General features: G+C 43.7%; 6 protein-coding genes across 6 annotated transcripts; 4 read left to right on the top strand and 2 right to left on the bottom strand.

Moving 5' to 3' along the window:
• Nucleotides 1-5,199: 5,199 nt before the first annotated feature.
• On the bottom strand, nucleotides 5,200-7,895 carry BDR25DRAFT_371240 (uncharacterized protein; the record flags this gene model as incomplete). The annotated part of the gene is made up of 1 exon (XM_033697181.1): nucleotides 5,200-7,895. The coding sequence occupies one exon, from the start codon at nucleotides 7,893-7,895 to the stop codon at nucleotides 5,496-5,498; it is 2,400 nt and encodes a 799-aa protein (XP_033554054.1). The 3' UTR covers nucleotides 5,200-5,495.
• Nucleotides 7,896-8,378: 483 nt separating this feature from the next.
• Nucleotides 8,379-9,779, top strand: BDR25DRAFT_349147 (uncharacterized protein; the record flags this gene model as incomplete). The annotated part of the gene is made up of 8 exons (XM_033694509.1): nucleotides 8,379-8,440; nucleotides 8,500-8,520; nucleotides 8,567-8,637; nucleotides 8,670-8,793; nucleotides 8,823-9,228; nucleotides 9,282-9,557; nucleotides 9,588-9,727; nucleotides 9,761-9,779. 8 exons carry the CDS (start codon nucleotides 8,379-8,381, stop codon nucleotides 9,777-9,779), a joined length of 1,119 nt encoding a protein of 372 aa, XP_033554053.1.
• A 108-nt stretch (nucleotides 9,780-9,887) lies between these two features.
• On the top strand, nucleotides 9,888-14,415 carry BDR25DRAFT_349146 (uncharacterized protein; the record flags this gene model as incomplete). The annotated part of the gene is made up of 27 exons (XM_033694508.1): nucleotides 9,888-10,022; nucleotides 10,084-10,095; nucleotides 10,151-10,236; nucleotides 10,297-10,312; nucleotides 10,348-10,370; nucleotides 10,439-10,640; nucleotides 10,689-10,909; nucleotides 10,986-11,016; nucleotides 11,072-11,221; nucleotides 11,284-11,331; nucleotides 11,370-11,516; nucleotides 11,554-11,662; nucleotides 11,732-11,912; nucleotides 11,947-12,000; nucleotides 12,059-12,157; nucleotides 12,195-12,264; nucleotides 12,294-12,343; nucleotides 12,384-12,745; nucleotides 12,777-13,016; nucleotides 13,048-13,160; nucleotides 13,188-13,250; nucleotides 13,312-13,404; nucleotides 13,494-13,668; nucleotides 13,698-13,879; nucleotides 13,923-14,058; nucleotides 14,187-14,313; nucleotides 14,355-14,415. The coding sequence occupies 27 exons, from the start codon at nucleotides 9,888-9,890 to the stop codon at nucleotides 14,413-14,415; spliced, it is 3,186 nt and encodes a 1,061-aa protein (XP_033554052.1).
• A 38-nt stretch (nucleotides 14,416-14,453) lies between these two features.
• BDR25DRAFT_321643 (uncharacterized protein) lies at nucleotides 14,454-16,799 on the bottom strand (the record flags this gene model as incomplete). Its single annotated transcript, XM_033691980.1, has 6 exons — nucleotides 14,454-14,981; nucleotides 15,572-15,811; nucleotides 15,868-16,001; nucleotides 16,061-16,105; nucleotides 16,157-16,515; nucleotides 16,591-16,799. The coding sequence occupies 6 exons, from the start codon at nucleotides 16,797-16,799 to the stop codon at nucleotides 14,454-14,456; spliced, it is 1,515 nt and encodes a 504-aa protein (XP_033554051.1).
• A 666-nt stretch (nucleotides 16,800-17,465) lies between these two features.
• BDR25DRAFT_309482 (uncharacterized protein) lies at nucleotides 17,466-17,859 on the top strand (the record flags this gene model as incomplete). The annotated part of the gene is made up of 2 exons (XM_033691092.1): nucleotides 17,466-17,636; nucleotides 17,683-17,859. 2 exons carry the CDS (start codon nucleotides 17,466-17,468, stop codon nucleotides 17,857-17,859), a joined length of 348 nt encoding a protein of 115 aa, XP_033554050.1.
• Nucleotides 17,860-18,537: 678 nt separating this feature from the next.
• Nucleotides 18,538-19,287, top strand: BDR25DRAFT_44344 (uncharacterized protein). Its single transcript, XM_033698580.1, has 2 exons — nucleotides 18,538-19,190; nucleotides 19,245-19,287. Exon 1 carries the CDS (start codon nucleotides 18,569-18,571, stop codon nucleotides 19,157-19,159), a length of 591 nt encoding a protein of 196 aa, XP_033554049.1. The 5' UTR covers nucleotides 18,538-18,568; the 3' UTR covers nucleotides 19,160-19,190; nucleotides 19,245-19,287.
• Nucleotides 19,288-21,602: the final 2,315 nt, after the last annotated feature.

The following is a 21,602-nucleotide window of genomic DNA, read 5'->3' as shown; positions in this document are numbered from 1 at the left end:
TAAGCTAACTAAGTAAAGTAAAGTATTTTATAAAGTTAGATATTATTACTACCTTTAATAAGCTAAAAATAGTAAAAGGTAATAAGTAGCTAATAGTGTTTTAAACCTAATATAAACTATTTAAGTACTTAGTAATGCTCTTTAGCTTAGCTAACGCGCCTAGTACTTTTTAACATTTTATAAATAACTTACTCTAACCTTACCTAGACATGTTCTGCACTATGTATATTAATAATATTTTAATCTACAGTAATAGCCTTTTAGAGCATAAATAGCATGTACGCCTAGTGCTAAAAGCTATAGAAAAAGCAGGTCTATAACTTAACATAGATAAATGTAAGTTCTACTAATTAAAGGTTACATATTTAGAATATGTAATCTTTATAAATAGCATCTAAATAAACCCTATTAAGGTTTAGACTATGCTAAATTAGTAATACCTAAAAAACATAAAAGACATTTAAGCTTTTATAAAATTTACTAACTTTTACTAATAATTTATTAATAACTTTTTATAGCTAGTAAGCTTTATAATTACACTTACTAAAAAAAAAGTTTAATTTAACTTTAACTTAAATTACTAATAGTTTTTTAACTAGCTAAAAAAAGCCTTTACTAAAGCTTTAATACTCTACTACTTTAACTTTAAACTACTAATACTTGTAGAAGCTAATGCCTTAGACTACATAGTAGCAGGAGTTCTCTCCTAGACTAAGCTAGATAGGACTATTAAGCCTATTACATACTTCTTAAAAAGAATAAGTCTTATAAAAAGTAATTATAAAATCTATAACAAAAAATTACTTACTATAGTACGCTGCTTTAAACAATAGCAACCTAAACTAGAAGGTGCAGCGCATCTAATATAGGTTTTATCTAACTATAAAAACTTATAGTACTTTATAACTATAAAATAACTTAGCTACTAATAAGCTTATTAGTTTAAATACTTATTTTATTTTAATTTTAAAATTACTTATTATTCTAGTTAAAACAGAGAGAAACTAGATGCCTTTATAAAGCAATTTTAAAACATCTTTACTTAAAAAAAAGTGTAAAAGGCTTAACACTAAACTCTACTTTAACTTAAGCTATTTTTAGACCTTAACCTAAATAAAATAAATTAAATAATTAATTAGATTATTACTAATAAGTATTTAAATAATAAATTTATTTAAGAAACCTTAGACCTACTTTAAAATAGCGCTAGTTAGTTAAAAAAGGTAACACTAGCTAACTATAAAAACTAAAATAGTAAGTTATATTACTATAACTAACTTATAATTTTTAATTTTAATAAACTAAGAATTAAACTACTCTAAATTATACATAACTTGCCTGTTAAAGGACACTTAGGCAGAGAAAAGACTCTTAACCTACTACAGAGAGAGTACTACTAGCCCCGCATGTTCTATACTATACGCTAATATGTATTATGTTGCTATACTTACTGTAAAGTAAAGGCCTTTTAAAAAAGGTATAATAGCCTACTTAAACTACTTCTAATTTTTAAATAAGCTTAGAAAGATATATTAATTAATTTTATTATAAACTTACCTTTATCTAAAAAGTATATAAATATTATAGTAGTTATTAATTACTTAACTAAGTATTAACACTTAATACTATGTTCCTCTATAACTGCCTCTAATATAGCCTAGTTATTCTACTAATATGTATAAGTTTACTATAGCCTGCCTAACATAATTATATTAGATAGAGGTACATAGTTTGTCTTAGCCTTTTAGAATAAACTTTATAAACAGCTTTAAATTATCCTTTATCTATCTATAGCTTTTTACCTAGAGACTAATAGCTAGACTAAAAATATAAACACTATAATAAAATAAGTCTTATAAGCATACATAAACTACTAGTAAGATAACTAAGTAAAATAGTTAGCTATAGCATAGTTTAAAGGTAATAACATAACATCTAAATTAATATAAGTATCCCTATTCTTAGTAAACTATAGATACTACCCCTAAATAGAATTTAAACTACTTATAAATACCCCTTAACTAACTTATTAATCTATATAAGTAATAGACATAAATAAACTTATTAATAAAATCTAAAATATATCTAAATATGTTTATAAAAAGCTTACATAGGCTTAAGCTTTTTAATAAGAGTACATAAACTAATTTTAAACTCCTGCCCCTGCGTATGCAGCTAGCAAGAAGGTTTAGCTAGACGCTAGAAATATTTAAATAAACTAATAATTAAAAAAACTTAATTAAAAAAACTTTAGCCCTTTTATAGTAGCTTATATAGTTTTATTACACACTTACTAATTAATCCTACCTAACAGCATAAAGATACACTCTGTGTTTTACATATTATTACTACGCTAAGTAGCTTTTAAATCTAACTATTTACCTAGACAGCTAAACCTACTACTTAAACTTATTATTATAAATAATAAACTAAAATATATTATAAAAGATGTTAAATAGATCTAGTTTAATAAAAAAAAATATATCTATAAATACTTTATAAAATAGACTAAATATAATAAACTGTTGTAAAAACCTGTAGAAGCCTTATAAAAAAACTTTATAGTAACTTAATTTTACACCTAATACCTATCTAAACTAAACCTATACTCTAATAAAGACAACTTAATGCTAGAACTACTAATGTAAAGGACTTCCTTCTTAATAAGAGGGGGGGTACTGTTATAGTATCCTCCCTAGATCCTAGACATAACTATATTAGACGTGTACTAGAGTATTATTAGTGCACGTCTAACATAAATATAACATAACATAGACATAAACTTAAGTATAAACTGCTTTAACACTAACTAAACTTAAAATAAGCTTAATTTATACTTAAAGCACTTAAACTTTTAAGCTAAGTATTTAATTACTAATTTTCTTCTAAACCTTTCTGTTCCTTACACAACGTCTTGTACCTACTATAATACCTCACGTAGTAATTAAACTAGACCTCTGTGAAGCTCTATAACCTTACTCGTGCACAATCGTGACAAGTCTTAACAATCACCTGCTTCTTTTTATTACCTAGCCTTTATAATTTAGCTATAGAATTAGCTTGTAAAGGTTGTCTAGCGCTATAGTTATTTATTATTTTTTATAAAACTTTATATATAGCTATAGCACATTTCTTTAAAAGTTTTATGTCTTATTTAAAAGCTTAAAGTGTAAGCTGTATCTAACATTCTTTTAGCGCGTCTAAGTAGTGTTGTGGGGAATGCATTAGTGTAGGAAGGGTAGTTTAGTGGGGTCTTGGCAAAAGTAAGCGACTCAGGTGTGTGAGCAACTCGCCCATGAAGTACGTTATAGAAAACTGCGTGGGCAGATCGTATTCGCTTGCGCACGGTGCGGAGGATGATCACTTCCTGGCACCTACTGTACCAAATTCGCGGTGGTATGTATGGTCACTAGGACAAAGATCGCAGGCAAGCCATTTGTTAGCTTACAGAAAAACAAGAAGTGGGACGTGGTCGGTTCAATTTCTAACAACTAGGCTGGCTGCCTCCTAAGGCCGGAAGTAAGATCGAACACGCCACTGGGCACAATGGATGTGGAGTGGGAAGATCGGATGAATGTATCGTTGGCATTCGTGTTAATAATTCGGCGTAGAAAGTGTTGATTATGGAACAAGAATGGAGTGCTTTAGACTTTGGACCATAACTAAGGAGTGACACTCCTGAGTGCTACTCAATCTGGGAAGGCCGCAGAAGATGAAGATGTTGAGGCTACAGGTGATATGGAAGAACTATCAGGGAAGAATAAGATGGAATTAGTCACGTAACCCACCCTTCTGCCACACGTACAAATATCCACCTATATATTCATCTGCTATGCTTAGTAAATGCAGACATGTCAACAAGCAAGTCAAATTTACTGTCAGAGAGAAGCGTTATTCCTAATTAGGTGCGTTAAACCTATAAAGGAGGTCATTAACCAAAGCAGGTTATCAGTTAAGTCAAGTTGGACCTTGAAAGCGCCACAAACTTGCTTGTTCATACGTCTGGGTGTATGGCTGACCTTTTGCCGCTTGCGATTACTTCGAGGAGTCTGAGAGAGCTTCACCTGAATCACATCACTTAAGCCAGAATCGCAATCTTCAAAGCATTCATATTGTCTGCCTTCACAAAATTTATGCTCACTAATCTGGGTAGACCCCATGAATGTTACGATAGAATCCAGATTCGTCAATCTGAGCCGCTTTCTTAGTCTAGCTCTTTAAATATTCTAGGGTCAGCTTATAGCCCAGGGCTTCCAGCGAGGCGTAGTACTGTACGATTGGGCGATTTTGAGGCCTGTACGGGTGAGATTTTGTGTACGTTTGTACGACAGGGAGGAGGAGAGGTAGGTGTACGTATTGTAACTGTTACAGCTCACGTGATCTGTACAAGTAGTACAATTTAATTAAAGTACGCTGTACTCTAGTTAAAACAGCTAAGACTATAGGTCTCTAGAGACGCAAGATTAAGGTCTAATTAACTATAAAATAACTAGTTCTCCCTAGTAACAAGAGCAGATAGGACTAGATAAGGCCTGTAAGGCAGCAAGAGGTGTGGTGTAAGGGGTATTAATTAGGAAACACAGGTCATAGAGAGGGAATGCAGGATAGGGGGTAACAAGAGTAAACCTTAGGGTTAGAGGCAGAGGTACAGAGGCCGAGGAGCCTATATACCCCGTGCCAAGCCTAGGGTACTTAGGGGTTGGATAGGTGTAACATAACCGTGTATACAAACTTCCTAAAAGGGTAATACGATCCGTACTACGTACCGTACCTAGGGCATCATTAAACGTACGGTACGGCTCACGAACTCGGTACGTTCGTACTGAACACGTGACCGTTACGGTTCACTATGTACGGACCGTAGTACGGCCCGTTGGAAGCCCTGTTATAGCCTCCAGATCATTGTAAGGACAGAGCCCCTAACTTCCGATAAGAGTTGTCTGGAAAACACCCTTATGCCTTTAATGAGTACAGCCACAGCTTCTCAGAAGGATTTATCTCTAAGTGTATCTGTGCAAACTGCACCAAGCACCATCACAATTAGCTTAGCAATAGATATCTCCGATCAAATATCAGCCCACCATTGAAATGTAGGCCAAGTTAGTATGGTCCTTTTGAGTGTGATATATGCACTAACACTAGCTAGAGTTAGCGGTGCAAAGTGGGCAGATGGTACATAAGGCGAGTCACCACATGGCCCAGCTCGGCACCGACCGTACTATAAGGCAGATGCATGAAAGTTACCAGGTATTGGACCAAATCAGGGTACAAAGGGAATATGAAACAGCAGAAAGTTTTCCGGGGTACCTCTAATGGCGCGATTAACAAGATAGGAGGCGGCTAATGATAGGCTGGAGAATTCATGAGCTGAAATTTTGGCGCATGTTGATAGAAGCCAATGTATGAAAGTGCAATAGCTGCTGGGTATCTGAACTACCTACCGGTTTCCTCTAGATCTGCCATTCCACTCCATGTAATTCCCTGATATAAACCTTTCAAATACTACTATTCAACACACTACGCTCTCCAAACGGTTCCTCCAATAGTCCCCGATCAAAAGCTAAAAGCCCTCGCCCAACCCCATTCATCATCGGAGCCAGCGTCGACCCATTCCCGGGCGCGCTCGGAGCTGTGAAAGTCCAGTTCATAGGTTCATCAAGAAAATATCCGGTAGAATGTGATTCTGGCCGCACATCTGTGTCTAAGCCAGACAAAAGGTCCGCAGGAGGAGGAAGATTGTGCACAGTATTCCGTGCACTGGCAACGGGGACGTGAGGAAAGACAATGGTGGGAAGATTGGGTGTTCGGAGGAAAGATTTCATTTCTCGTTTTGATGAACTATGGGTGGGAGGAGCAGACACGTTCGTTAGGTTGGATGTTGTCGGATTGAGGAAGAAGTTTCCATTGGCACTAGGATTAATCGGAAGCGAGATAGGATTCGGATTCGAGGTTGGTAGATATGGAGGCATGGTTGAAGTCTGATTGGTAGGGATAGATGCGATGGTACCCAGGGTGATGAGTCCATCCATGGTGGGGAAATAGTTGAAGCCGGCGTCGCCTATCAATGTTGATACTACTGGCATGCTTGAGGGCAGAGCGGATGTGTTGGTCTGAGAGGGATTCGCGTCAGCCCATTGGAGAATGTTCCTGTTCAGGGTGATCGGGCTATGCCCGCCTTCTCCATCGTCATCGGAAACGATATCGTTGAAATCATCAAACGATGCTGGGAATTTGTTCAAGAAGGGCTGGAAGAAGGTATGTGTCCTTCTGGAAGAAGCTGTAGTCGTAACAAAGGCTGCAGCTTCGGGAGGGACTTCCTCTTCGATTGGTTTGGCATAGGACGACTGGCTCTCACTATTCGTACCCAAAGAGTCTTGGCTGCTTGCTCCTTCCTTCTCCTTTAGCAGTAGTTCCTCCTTCGGTTTCAGTCTATAGCCGGCCTTGGCATATATTTCTGCATACCTGATACGAAATCGATCGCGCAGATCTGTAGCATGCCGAACGCCAAATCCCAGCTCCGGGTCGTCTCTCATTGAATGCCACTTGGCACCGTACTTCTCGAAGCCTCTTATAAGATTCTCATCGTCCTGCTCCGTGAACTCTCGTCGTTCACGTCGGGTGTTCTTAAAGAAGGGACGCTGGATCCCCATCTCTGCAAGTTCAGCGGCACCTTTCCGGTGCGTATCTGCACGAACTTTCCTTGCCCTTTCAGTCCTCACGGAAGTATGGACAGAGAAGTTCGGAAGGGCTTGTTCCGCATTATCGTTGGGGGCACTTAAACAAGGCTCTTCGTCCTGCGCTTTCTGTGGCGGTGGATTTTTGGCTCGTGATTTGGGTTTCCGCATTTTCAGTCCTTCCCCAGGACAGCAAGTTCGAAAGCGGTCCTTGAGATCCACAGCGGTGCGGTCGTTGAAGTTGAAGTCTGGGCACTGCAGAATCTTCTTCCAGTTGCCAATGCCGAACCTGCTCACGCCATGAAGCAGATGCTCAGTCTCTTGTTCCGACCATTTGTTCCGCTTCCTGGTCTCCTTTGTCTCCTTTGTCTTCTTGATCTCTTTCGTTGGACTATTTTCTTTCTCTGCAGCATGGTCGTTGCCCCCTTGGTCTCGGTTTTCCTTATCCTCCTTCTCTTTTCCTTTTTCTAACCCCGCGGGGCTGGGCAGTGCCACCCTCTCAGGAATGTCCCTTCCGAACCCACCTCCTTCACCAGTAATTGGAGGGAAGAGCCGGCCTTCCGGAGGTAGCGGGGGGGGCTGGTGAAGGCCCTGCAGGAGAGGCGGGATTCTAGGTCGCTTGGTAGTCTTCTTTGCTTGATGCGGCTTTGGTAGCGTGAGAAGGGTGTTCTCGTTTGATGATAGACTTGGCACAGACGTGTGCTCGTCGACCTTCCTTCGCTTCTTGGCATACTGTTGCGATGGGTCGAGCAAGATGTCACTCAGCCGGCCACTGAATGGAGCCGCTGGAGCTGTTGGAGCTGTTAGAGCGGTGGGAGGGGCAGACGAAGCTGACAGTGGATGGAAGACAGTGGGTTGTGACGTTGCTTCTTTGTTCAGGACTTCGGCAATAGGCACGCTCGATTTCTGTCTGGTATGGAGGGAAGGCGCGTGTTGTCGTACTGTACTATATTCATTCTGGTGGGGAGCTTTGTTCGTGTGGCCATTGTCGCCGATGGGGAAAGCTTCGACTGGGGTGGGTTCGACTGGAAGCGGACGGTGGGGTGCGGCGGGTGCTGGAAGCAGTGGGACGAGATCGACTGGAAGGCGTTCAGAGGGAGCAGACTCGCCTAGCAGCGTTGCTATTCGAGGCTGCATCGTCCTCAGCGAACGTCGGCGGCCATTTGTGTCCCGTGTTGAGGGCGTTGAGGGCGTTGAAAGTGCTAGGGAGTTGGACACCATGCAATGTTGGATTTACCAACCGAAGAGGGCGGCGGACCTTGCCGAAGAAACCCGGCACGTGATGTGCGCACCACTGCCTTATCTTCCAATCCCCTCCCCTCTGCCGACCTCCACCCTCCTCTCTACATGTTCCGATGCTTTATTCTGAACCATCTCCCTCTTCCCCAACCTAACAACTGCACCTGGCCTCCCTCCCCGGCTCTTCAGCGCGGCCTGAACCCATGTCAAACAAGTAAATAAATGCGCTTGGTTCGGGCCACCGATCTAGTAAACTAGAACTACTTCAAGGATTCGTTCAAGTGATTCTGGGGTCGTAACTTTGGCTGTGGCTATTCAGGCTAGGAGACAATGTACCAACAGGACATACTCGATCCCATCGTTGTTACGTTCCTAGTCTTCAGTAAGTAATGCACGCGAGACCTAACCTATCTATTGGGAATATTAGTGAAGGCAGCTACAAAGTATATCGCCTTGTAATGGGAAATGATCAGAAAGTGTAACCTGGAGGGTTGTCCAATCAATTCAAAGCTTGGCTCTTCTCGCTGGTATGTATTCCTTATGCTCTTAGTCCTAGCTACTCTAGAGGTTGAGTCGCACAGAGGAGGGCGATTAGGTGCTGGGAGAAGTTAGAATCTTACCTATGACTTGAGGAATAAGACTAACATTTGTAGGGATACCGATGCTGCGAGCCATCTCTTCTTTGCCTTTTATTCTCTTTCCCAAGACTCCGTGGCTAGTAAAAGTGGGATATTGACCTTGCCCCTTCGCCCCAAGCGCTTGTATCTCAAACCAAGTGCCCGCCAGTTCTCATGCAAATCTTCATGACCCGGATTGTAATAGTTGTTGATTTGGTTCTGCCCATGCTATTTGCCCTTCTGCTTCGCACCAAGAACTTTGAGTATTGTGACAATGACGAAGCGCTGCAAGAATCACCCAGCACATCGAAAGCCTGTTCCCTCTCCTCAATAGAGTTCTTCCTAGCCCGATCACGCTGAAAAGGTTTGCCAAACGGGCTAGAGAAAATCAATCCATAAGCCAGGAGCCAATTCCTATGAGGAAACCTCCTCCTAAGAAACTCAAGAAGAACACTGGTGGAAGCGGCTTTCGGATGATGTTTGGAAAGAAGGACAAGGTTGCCAGATCAGAGACTCCCCGCGAACCAGAGAATGGACTGCAGGCCCCTGAATCGGGTCTTGGACGGCGTATGTTCCAGCTAAGGATGAAGCCATCACCCACCATTGAGCCCGTCGAGAAGTCCCCGGTACCCAGCGAGGGAACCAAAAAACCCGAGCCAGTCCTTACCCACTCAACAGCCACTAGTAAGAGCGCCGCAGTTTCTGCAATATCGCATGAATATGAATACTCTGGAGATGCTCATCGCCCGAGCGGCCTCCTATGACCACGACTAAATATTTCGGGGCCGATCATGCTTTTGCTAAATTTCACCAAGGCCCGATGAACAATATGCCAGCTTTCGTTTCTAATGATGGCTCTGACGACAAAGCAATGACTGTTCGTCCTCCACCACCTCTCAACCGACAGGAAGTTCCCAAACCGGAATCGATTGATGAGGAATGCTATGAACGAGAAGAGCATCCACATACCACTAGCGCACCTACCAGGGATGATGTCTCCGAAGAATCTGCAGACTTGACTTGCGGCGTCACCCTATGCTAGGACAGATGGGCTCAGATTAGGAAGAATGCTGCCGAACGTGCGGCAAGACTCAGCGAAGAACAATCGCGTCGTAGCCAAAGCCAAAGCAACTGCACGGGCGAGGGTGAAACTAGCGGGGAGGAGACTATCGAACGCCGCGTCTCTTGCATCCCAGCGTGTTGCTAAACTCGCTGGTAACATGGATCAAGGAGTGCTAGCTACTGGTAAACGCAGATTTTTGCTTATGTAGATGGTAATAATCCCATACCTTGATCATAGCAAACCCTCGTTTCTAACTAAATGTAGTGCATACCTACCTTTCCAATTACTCGAAAAATGTTCGACGCCTTCCAAAAATCGATGAACCAGGCAGAAGTTCGCAGGCACGTCGGTCATAGAACAGTGATAGACAAAGTCTGCCTTTTGCGGAAAGAAATCAAGCACCTAACGGCGCTAATCACTGCTCGAGAGGTGGGGTTGTAGGGGCTGGACTTAGCAATTTAGATGCAAGCAACTCTAAAAACGGTGATAGAAAGAGCCTAAAGTCCCTAGATATAGAGTTACTCTAATAATGTCTGTCTAGGGACCCACTCTTTCAGTTTAGCGCATTCCGTTGCTTATTTATATTATTGACATGCAATCATCATCTAACTGCTGCCAAAGGGATGCTCAAAGCTTTATTTTTGTTCTGAACTAGAAATTTGGCGACACAATCGATGTTAATAACAATAACGACAAATGCAAGATGCCTGACTTTGCGCGTGGCCTAAATAACAACGCCGATAATGTCTGGTAGCGAGTTGAGTCTTTGGGCAATTTGTCCTTCATTCAAGGTAATAAGACATGCAGGTCTTTCTATGTTATTTTAATGCTACCATTTGGCATAGGTTGTCAAATACTTTCATTGTTCTAGCTGGGTTAAGAATTGAAAATAATATTCTTGCGGAACTTTCTTATAAGCTTCCTTCAATTGCAGAATTCATAGCATCCCCACCACTGCTTAATATGAATTCGACAGCAGTCCCTTGGCAAGATAACATAGTCCTACTAGATAGCAAGCGAATAGAGGCGAGTCTACATAAGGGCATCGTATATCCTTACATGCTGCCCGCATCGGATCTTAGCTAAAGCACTCAGTTTTGTGGCACAAATGCGGGCCACACATTTCTCTCCTTACCATTGCTCGCTATGCTCTGCCTACTGCGTCCTACAATCGCGCAGAATAGGTCGACGTGTCGTCTAGCACTAGCCAGATATGACGCATCTGCGCCTTCCACGGGTACGCTGCGTGCTGCAGTTGTTTTCGTTGACTTTTCCGACTATTTAGCGAAACGTGCACAACGCAAGATCTTTACAACGTTATAACCGACGCAGCAACTCTTCATACGATAATTTCTTAAATCAAGTTTAATTTTCAAATCATTTTGCATCTAGAACACTCCTATTGTATGCTAAATACCACTTTGTCTTATAATTTTAGGCGCAGTCTCATTAATAAGGATCATCTTCAATGGGTACAGGATGCGATCAATATAGTCGCAGAAACGGTGAATTTCCCGGGGACTAATGTCTTGTACGTTCTACCCGCAAAAGGTGCGATGGGAATTTCTTCTCGCCAACTGAGATGGTGTCCTGTGAAAGCTACGGACGGCACCGTCATTGGCAACGCTGTAACATTTAGATAGGATATGTATAACCGCTAGGGCTTTAAGACGGCCAACCACGAGACGAGAATACCATGAGCTTGCTGGATCTATACCCTTATATGGGTGGGACGACAGTGCAGTGAGTTGGTGGATTCGACAAGGGTTTGATTAGTGGGCAACGCCCAGATTATCTTGCGTAGGAAAGTGGCACCTTCGCTGGGATGAAGATGCCCAAGTAGACTGTGTGGAAGCTGCCGAAAACACGACGCATAGAATTAGTCCTGTTGAAGTTAAAGCTGGTGCGACGAAACTTGTTATGGTGCGGGTTAATTCCACGCTTTCGGGCTCGACGCGAGGGATATATCAGAATGCTTGTGGGGCTGGGGCCTTGGTTTATCAGGATCATGGGAATATTGACAGCGGGCTTGGGCCATTTCGTTATTGACTCGACGTCGAATTCTGGAGGTTGCGATCCTTAGATAGGGGGAGAATTGAACTTATAATTCTGGGCTCGGGGTCTCTATTACAGTTCAGGCGAAGGAGAGACGATTACATTGTCCAAGTCCATCGCTGTAACACGGTCGTTCTGGCTATTTTACGGTTCAGATTTCGAAGCAGAGCAGTATTTAAATAGCGGACTATGCCCTCATGATATCGTTCGTATTTCTAGTACTGTAGCTCATCGCGATTTACCTACATATGCTGTTTCTCTATTGTTTTATTATCGCACCAAAGATACCTTTCCCTAGCGGACAAGCACAATTGCCGTATCCATTTCTCTTTAGTTTGTGGTTGGATCAATTGTCTTAAGAATGTTTACTATCGCTGTCTTTTCGTGAAGTTGTCTTCCTGGACGGGAAGGTTGGAGCATGGTGGGCTTGGCTCAGCATTCAGAAAGGATGACAATTTCTCTGGGCCACTCGTAAAGTTGCTGCGACGTAGGTTTTTGATAGTACCAGCGTAGGTATTCTGCCGGGCTCACAGAGTGCAAATGAAGTCGCGAATCAACACCCCGGTCTTTATCCCTAGACACAATATACGGCAATGAAAGGAGCAGCAGCTGGCAAGTGGGGCATCCGATGGACCTGAATGCCAGTTTGCCTTGCAACTTTTATCTTCAATTCTCTACGTAGCTACGTCCAACTCGTCACACGATGCGATTCCCCATCGCCCTGCTATCTTTGAGCTCTACTGCTAGCGCACTGGGTCAAGGCGACCTAGCGCCGCAACCAAGAGTTGCCAATATCACCTACTGGGGGAGCGCCTGTCCCGAGGGAGGTCTCCGCGCGGTCATCGGGCCCGTAGATGCCACAAAAAATATTGCTCCGCTCACCTTTACACTTGCAAACTTTCTACCGGCGCTAGGCTCGTTTGGCTCTTCGTTGAGAATGTGCAACATTGTCAGCCGCATCATCGTCGACAATGGTTGGAAGATCATGGTGAATGCGCGAGGAACCAACGCCCAGGGAAACACGAACTTGCCAGGCAATGCAACTATGTTCTTGCGAAGCACGTATTCATTTGCTGAGAAGGCAGAGCTGCAGGTAAGTGCCGTCTCCCTTCCGCAATCTCTGCCCAGATACTGAAAGTCACCAGAGCATCGGGATGCTCGATGTCAAGGGCCCGCTCACTGGACAATTTGCAAGGCGCCTCACGCCCGTAGATGGCGATCAAGGCATCGTGGGACCCTGTACGGGCGGTGAGCTAGACATTGAGTTTCAGGCACGGGCGGTGGAGGATTCAATTTCAAAGATGCTGCAACAGAGGGCTCCTAACGAGACAAGCTGGACATTGACTACCGATATGGACATCTCGCGGTGTTGACGAAATTCTCTACCAGGGCAAAGTAGTGCGGGATGCCCTTGTGAATTCTCCTACATGTATCCAGGATGGACTACATGAAGTCGCAAAAACCCTAAGTATAGGTCAGACTGCTTGGATAGATCTACGACTCCTTAATAAAGTTCAATACAGGCCTACAGTGATGTAGACTGTTCATATATACGAATCTCGTTGCCTGCTTCTTACATCTTATTGGGGCTGTTTAAACGTAGTGTGTGTGAAAAGAATGCAGTATTTTAACAGCTCTATGTATTATAATTGAAGTTCCACAGGCGTCATGCAATGGCACAAATTTGATCCTCACGTCTGATATATTCAGTAGTGGAATGAACGAGTGCTATTATATCTTAGGACGAGTGGAACTGGTGATGACAAAACTGCTAGGTAAGTAACTGTGACTACTAAACACTCGACCTCTGAACAACTATCAAGCTGCTGACTGTTGATGGTATAGAGCCTGCTTTGCAAGAGAAAATCAATGCGCGAGAGGCCGCTTGCTCAGCCTCACTCTCATCTTAGCTCGACGTCACATCTCCTACCATACACGCATTTTTCGTGCAAAAGACTGTTTGGATGCAATCCAGGAAGGGAAAATGGTGCCGTTGTTGGATCAGTATTTCAGGCAAAGAGTGAGGGGGCCCATTGATCGAAGCCGCAGACTTCATCTACGAAAGATGCTGTAGATTCGCGGAGGCACCGGGCACCTCATTCGTCGAGTTTATCCGAAAAGGGCGCTACATTTGCACGATCATCTGGCGAAAATACCAGACTTGTCAACAAGCAAGTTTTTGGCGTTTTCGGGGTCCAAAACTTGACTTAATTGATTACCTATTTGGGTTGGTGGCCTTCCTGTATAGGCTTACTGCGTCATAAATAGGAATAGCGCTTCTCTCTGACAGTGAACTTGACTTGCTTGTTGGCAAGTCTAGAAAATACGGTGCTGAAGAGCGTATCGTCGAGGAAGATAGTATATTTGCTTTTCGGCTTCCGCCGAGTTAGCCCGAGAGTGACCCTTTGGGGTAGCGAATCTTAAAATACAAGTGTGCGATTAAGGGAGTGTAGACTAAAGGTAGTAATATTAGTAGAATACTCACTTGGTAGACCGAGATTTAGGCTAGGCTAACTGGAGGCATGAGAGTACCTAAAGGGTGCGATCGAATGACCAAACGAAGCTTGAGACTGGCTCAAAAGTTGACCCTGCTCCGTTCCAATCACCTTAACGGATTGATTGAACCAGAAGTCAAGTATCCCTGGGATTCTGAGGGTCCACATGCGTCGGCGTAGAAGAGAGCTTCCAGATGACTTGGAGGCATAGAGATACTTCCATAATCTTCATGCTTCTCATTACATTCTATGACGTGTTGCAACATTTGTAGAAGACAAATAGGGTTCTCCCTGCCTAAATCCACCAAGCTCAGAGCGTGACAAGCACCCCCTCCCCAGCACCAACCAACACTTCACTACCACTGACCCTTTCGACTCTCTCAGTCTCTACAATCCTCCCAGCCATATCGACATATTGTCCTGCAAACGTAATCTCCTCTTTCGAATCCACACCGGGCGCAGTCAGCCGCCGCACCTTTGCCGTATCCCAATCATAGTTCCTGTCCAACTTTAGCAACTTGAAGGCCGTGTATTCTCTTTTATCAGCCAATGTTGTACGATTGAATTCTTGCGAGTTTATGATAGCGACAGATTCAAGGGTATACTTGGAGGAGGAAGAGGCGTATATTCTGTACGCCGTAAGGCTCGTGGAGTTGAGCAGATTGATTACTTGCTTGTTGCCCCCTGCAAGAACCTTTGATATGAAAATGTTTCCGTAATACAGTGGCTTTGCGTAGGGAGCAGTGTTGTTCACAGTGATAGGTTGCCAGGCACTGTAGCGATACGGGGTGCCCATATGAAAGTACATTCTCGAGACCAGGGCTTCCAACGGGCCGTACTACGGTCTGTACAAAGTGAACCGTAACGGTCACGTGTTCAGTACGAACGTACCGAGTTTGTGAGCCGTACCGTACGTTTAATGATGCCCTAGGTACAGTACATAGTACGGATTGTATTACCTTTTTAAGAGTTTGTATAGGGGTTCTAGAGGGGTATGAGGGCTCTGGCGAGCAGGAGGCCTGTGGACGCTTAAATATCTTTCTAAGGGTTTTAATCTATCTATCTGTCTGTTGTCTTAAAAATGCCTATTACAGACTATTTTCTATTGCAGAGTTATCTATCCACGCCTCTTGCAGCCTTACAGGCCTTATCTAGTCCTATCTGCTTTTGTTACTAGGGAGAACTAATTAATTAGACCTTAATCTTGCGTCTCTAGAGACCCATAGTCTTAGCTGTTTTAACTAGAGTACAGTGTACTTTAATTAAATTGTACTACTTGTACAGATTACGTGAGCCGTAACAGTTACAATACGTACACCTACCTCTCCTCCTCCCTGTCGTACGAACGTACACAAAATCTCACCCGTACAGGCCTCAAAATCGCCCAATCGTACAGTACTACGCCTCGTTGGAAGCCCTGCTCGAGACATTGGTTCCGGCACTGTAGAGGATGTAATCGACGCTCCAAAGAGCGGCTCCGAAGACGTCGGAAACGTTGGCGGTGCCTTGCTTTGATATCGAGTTCGTCTCGCCGATGACGTAGTCCACGCCCAACGCCTTGGACTGGTTGCCCAGCGCTTCATGATACCGGAATAGCGAAGTCATGTGGAAGTGGTTGAGCAGATTATCCTTTAGCGTTGGTAGAGGTGCTGTATTCGCTCCCATGTACTATCAAGACTCGTCATTAGTTTCTGTAATTGTGGCGTTATCATGGTAGTACTCACATCGTGATCTGCGACTGACCGCAAGTGCCCGCCTGTCGCCATACCCTCCCTCACAGCGTTTGCCACATTCCACGCCTCCCTTGATACAGTCAAATCCCTCGGTGCTGTGAAAGCGCACCCTTGGAATCGTGGCTCTGTAACGATGCATTCTTCTCAATCGCCGTGGCAAACTGCTTCCACTGCTCAACATAACTTTGGAGCGTCCAGTTCGTGGGACGGCAGCTAGTACCCGCCCAACCTTTATGTTTCATGGTTAGCCCCGTTCGCCTAAAGATCATGTGGGATCTACCATTGACCTCATTCCCGATTTCAAATGCATAGACACTCTCGCCTAGCGCCTTCCATGAAGCTGAGGCTTCCAGCACAGTCTGTTTCAACCCCTCTTCCCCATCATAGAAGTTCAGATTGTAAATGTACTTTGTTCCGCTTGGAAATTGCTGGAAGCTCTCGTGCCATTTTGGCCCAATAGATACTACATCTGGCTGATCTTCCCAGGTTCCATGATAATACGTCAGGATGACACCCTCCGTCTGATTTGGATAGTAGGTGACTCTGTTGGAAGTTGTTCCGCCTGCACGAATAATAGGAAGAGCACCTGATATGTCCTCTAGGTTTTTGAGGAGCTGATAGGAAAACTTGTTGGGTTGGCTAGTGCGGGTCAAGATTTAGCCGTCTGTTGGGTAGGGGATGGGAAGGGCTGAAGGTATGATGTGTGCGACCTACGATTTGTTGCCAGCATAATCTGCCATGTAGCTGAACTCGATAGAGTAGGACTGATAGTTGGCATCAATAATCAAATGACCGGCAGGCGGCTCCGAAGGAATTCTGAGAGATACTGTCGCTGGGGCCGTAGCCTTGGGAGCACCCACAGCCAGTTCCAAGCTTGCTGCAAGAAGCATCAAAGTTACCAGAATTTTCTTTGTATGATGCATTGTGTGTCGTTGTGCTTGTTGCACGGGGCCGATTGGCTTAGCGAGTAGCCCTTGGACGATGCCATGAGTCGCTACATAACAATGTATCTATCTCAATATATATTTCGATGCGGATTGTTGAAATACTATTTCCGGTGCTATTTAAGCGCGATGATTTGTTCATCAAGGTAAATGCGCGCGCCCGTTGAAGATCTGTCTCTGTTTTCCCGCCTATCCAAAACCTCTTCATCTTGCGCATCCAGGATATCGTTACGGTCGGCATTTGAAGAGTCGGCTCGGCGTTTGAATTTTGTGTTTTATTGGTGCCGGCGGGAGTCGCAGTGACCATGCTGACGTGGAAGGTCGCCTCTTCGTGCCTGGCGATCACCTAGTAGGTGCATAAATCCGCGGGTTTCTTTGATGGATCCCCCAAACTCCCCTTGCACCCCACATTTCGCTCGGTACATCTCATGCCAGTGCTCGGATTTAGCTCCTGCGGTGGGACCTACTACCAGAGAGCATCTACAAAACACTACGAGGCATAGCTAAGAACCCTCGATTGGCCTCACCCATATCTCCAACCTACGTTTACCGTCCCCTTGATAGTCATGTCCGCAACATAATTCGCTCTACCAGAGCCTTCCAACTCTGCTCAACTTGTCTCGACTACATCATGCTAACTATAAAATGCCTTTGCATTTCGCTACTGTTTGCGGTACTGTTAGTCAAACTCATGGCCCACTCTGCAAGACACGGTCGGGCTGCTATGAGAAGATTCTTATAGGCAACGCAAAATGGGAACTGGAGGCATGTCGGGGGTTGCGTCCCTACATCCCCACTAGGCTCCCCCGGGATGTAGTGCGTAGTAGCCACTGCTAGCTTCAAGGACATCTGTTTGCAGTAGTCACACGATAGTCGAATGCGTCGTCACCATGACGCATCCGACCATGGTGACGACGCATTCGACTATCGTGTGACTACTGCAAACAACATCACTCCTTCACTGGGCAGTGACCCGTGGTGGACCTGGATGGCAGGCACCCGCAGTTTTCGACGTCGTACAATCGATCAAATCGATTGAGTTTCTAAAATAAGCTGATTGACAAGAGCTGGGTGGAGGGGGGGAGAGCCTTATATATGTATAGGCAGCAGCCCGGCCGGCGCAGTCTTGGCAGTGAAGGTCAAGGTGAATGGGTTATCACGTGATATCTGCTGCTTTGACGTCTTGCAATTAATCAAATTAATCGAGTTTTCGAAGCGGTGAGCTGACCGACTGGGAAAATTCTAGCTTGATCTATATAGACTGTCTGATTTGTATAGATAACAGGTAGTTCTCAGTCAGCCAGCACCATGTCCTACGGCATCTTGCTTGAGGTAAAGCCAACAAGATAACCGTCCTTTTAGTGTAGCAGGCCGAGGTTTGAAACAAGGGGCAGATATTAAGAGATCTAGATCTCAGTAGACGAGCGGCGCTATGGGTGGACTGCTGCTCGTTGGGTTCCGGTGAGTTCAGCTTGCTGCCTTGTTCGCTTCATGCTTTAGCTATGCCCAACTACGAAAAGATTAGATTCGTGAGCATCTCTTAAGGCTCTGAAGTGCTAGGTCAGGAGGGGCTCGGCTAACAAATGTACAAGTGTCTCACCACGGAGACGATCAAGACCGCCAACGTTTGTGGAAACAAGAATAATTGCCAAGATTGCCAAGCCAGGCTATATAAAACGCTTCGCCGCATACCATCCGTATTCACTTTCTCTCGCCACCAACATTGAAGATTCTTCCCTGGGAACACCATGGCAATTCATATAGTCATGCATAATCGCATCCGTATGGACCTCCTCTACCTCCTGCGTTGGAACCTCTTGGCCGACCTAAACGAAATTACAATTGTTGTTCCCGATCAAGCGATACCTTCCCCTTTCTTTAGCCATGCCTCTGCGGATGAGAGCTTTGCCATACCGCCCTTGAGTCGTGTGGAAGTAACTATTTCGGACTGCGTCACTAAACGTGACTTCGATAAACGTCCGGATCCATTTCGATCTCAGCCCCCACCTTTGCTTATAATCCACGAGGATGATCAGCCTATTACCTTGAAACAATTTGTCACCAAAGTCCATGCGTACCTGAACCATCACATGGACGAGATCAAGAGGGTCAAGGGCGATTGCTATAGAGAATCCATCGAACAAGGCCGCTTATACTTGCCCGACAGTGTTGGATTTTTTTTCAAGAGCGTCTACGCTAACGCGCCAGTGGATAACAAAGACCTTATCCGAGTCGCCGTCGCTGTGTTCGCTGACAGCGAGTTCGGCCTCTCCGTAGACCGACTTTGGGCCAGTAATCTACGGTATACTGACTGGCATGAAAATGATCGCCAAGAATAACAAATGCCTACTGTCTCTGTTTTGCCGCTCGGTTAGTTTCCGTTAGATCTCATAGTCGAATTTCTAAATTAAGATGAATTTTCAGGGAGATGAAAAGCCTAAAACCCGTCCCTTAACCTAACCCTAACTCAACTCTTTATTAAAAGGAATATTTGTCTATCTCTTTCATTTCTCATCCTTTTTCGTTGGTTGTTCAACTTACCGCTACGGTGCGTCAGCATTCTACACCTACATAACTCGATCAACATTCGGCACTCAGTCATGCAATTAAAGGTTCACGCTCCTACCCACAGTTATATTTATCAATATACCTATTTCCAGTTATCAAGTTCCGTACGGCACTGTACAAGCATTCCTACGTACGATTATGTAAGCCGTCCGTACGCCGTCGTTACAGGCCGTACTACGTACTGTGCACCACACTGATCTGGGGTTCTCATAGCTTGCCTTAATACCAAGATATCGTCTAATTTCCAGTTCAGGGGTAACTGTAGTTGTTCTTTCCATGCTCCAAATGTGAATTTAAGAGTTCTATCTTGACCACCTCTACTGTTACCGCTGTCAAGTTTAAAAGAACAAAGTGGAATGTATACAGTACTTCCTCTATTCCTAAAGAAGTTGTATGCTAAATTTTACTTTAAGCTTAAAATAACATTTTGCAAATGTACTAGGCTAGTTTATGCTAACATAGCCTATATAATGCTTAGAATGTAAAGAATTATCTATATTAGCCACAGCTACAAGCTAAGAGGAAAATCCTTGTGCATCTAGCTTAAGTATGTGCTTAATAATTACTTGCTTCTTGTTATTATTTAGCCTTTAAAAGTTAGCTATAGAATTAGTTTATAAAGGTTGCCTAGTGTAACGGCGCAGGCAAGACAATGGGTCCGAATGCGGTATGAATCCACTCAGAGGCATATGGGAGTGCGTGGGGACTCAGAGACCTGGGAATACCAATGACACCTATAGGCCTTGTACGTAGGATATCAGAAAACTACCGAGCTAGCTACGGGGCGAGGTGCGACTAAATACATGAGGGAATAGGGGTAACAGCAGGGGGCCGGGCAGAGTCGAGTCAGGGTCGAGCCAGGGTCGGAGCCGATACGGAGACCCTTCGGATAGGTTCCGGGCGACCCGAGATGGAACGATTCATGAGAATCGTTACACCTAGCATGTTAGTTATTTATTATCTTCTAAAAGACTTTAACGTACCTAACAGGTTGGCCAGCTACACAGGTTAGCTAGCTACTTTTGCTAAGCCTCTACTAAACTCTACTTATTTACATAATGCCTTAACAACAACACTAAATTAAATCTTCTAAAGAATGTTAGATATAGCTTACTTTTTAAGCTTTTAAATAAAACTTAAAACTTTTTTTATAACACACTACAGCTATTTATAATGTCTTTTACATAATACTAAGTAATTAACGCGCTAGACAGCCTTTATAAGTAGAATGCTAGCCTAAATTAAAAAATCTAACTAAGCTTAAAAAAAAAGTAGTTATTAAGTATATACTTAAGCTTATTACACATAAATTTTTTTTAAGCTTATAGCTATCGCTAATATAGCTAATTTCTTGCCTATAAAGTATAATCTAGGCTAAATTAGCTTAAACTAGCCTAGTATATAAGTTAAGCACTACTTTAAGTTTATAATAAAGTTTAATTATAAGTATAATTATAAAAAAGCACTTTATAAAGATCTAAAAGTTATTTAAGGCTAGTTTTACCTAGTAGCTAACATAAAAGCTAAGTGTCCGTACGTAAGTACAGCTGTGTCTGTACACGCGTACGGCTAAATTAGGTTGCCTAAAACGTTGGCTATCTAGCCTGTGCGTTAGGGGCTATGTGTACTTAAGAGCCCTCTTTCTTTGTATAAAAAAAAAGGGCAGTAGTTAATAATAAAAAAATCTTTACCTACTTACCTTTTAGTACACCCCTTAGGCGTATGTTTATTTAATTAAACCTAGGTTAACTAACACTAATTAGTCTATTAACAGACTATTTACTGCGTGCGTAGCTACATAGAGGATATTGTCCTTAACAGACAGATTTGCAAGGATTAATAAAACTGCTACTGTACAAGAAGCTCACACCTACCGCGTGCGTAGCTACATAGAGAAGGTACAAAGAAGCTCACATCTACTGTGTGCGTAGCTACACAGAGAGGGGTAAGCAAGCCTTATGCGCGCCCCTAGATTAACTAATTGCACAAAGACAAGATTAGCAACCTGCTGCGTGCGTAGCCACGCAGAGAGGGCTTACTGCTAAGCCTTTGTGCGCCCTAGAGCCTCCTGTTAACACAAGCTGTGCAACTACTTGCCTACCGCGTGCGTAGCCACGCAGAGGAGACAATACAGGCCGCATAATTAGAAACCTACCGCGTGCGTAGCTACGCAGAGGAGGCTCCTTATTAGCAGCCTGCCTTGTTAACACCCCC

Source organism: Lindgomyces ingoldianus (genome assembly GCF_010093535.1).
Source record: "Lindgomyces ingoldianus strain ATCC 200398 unplaced genomic scaffold BDR25scaffold_2, whole genome shotgun sequence".
Taxonomy (NCBI): domain Eukaryota; kingdom Fungi; phylum Ascomycota; class Dothideomycetes; order Pleosporales; family Lindgomycetaceae; genus Lindgomyces; species Lindgomyces ingoldianus.
This window is presented reverse-complemented; position numbering and strand designations above follow the sequence as displayed.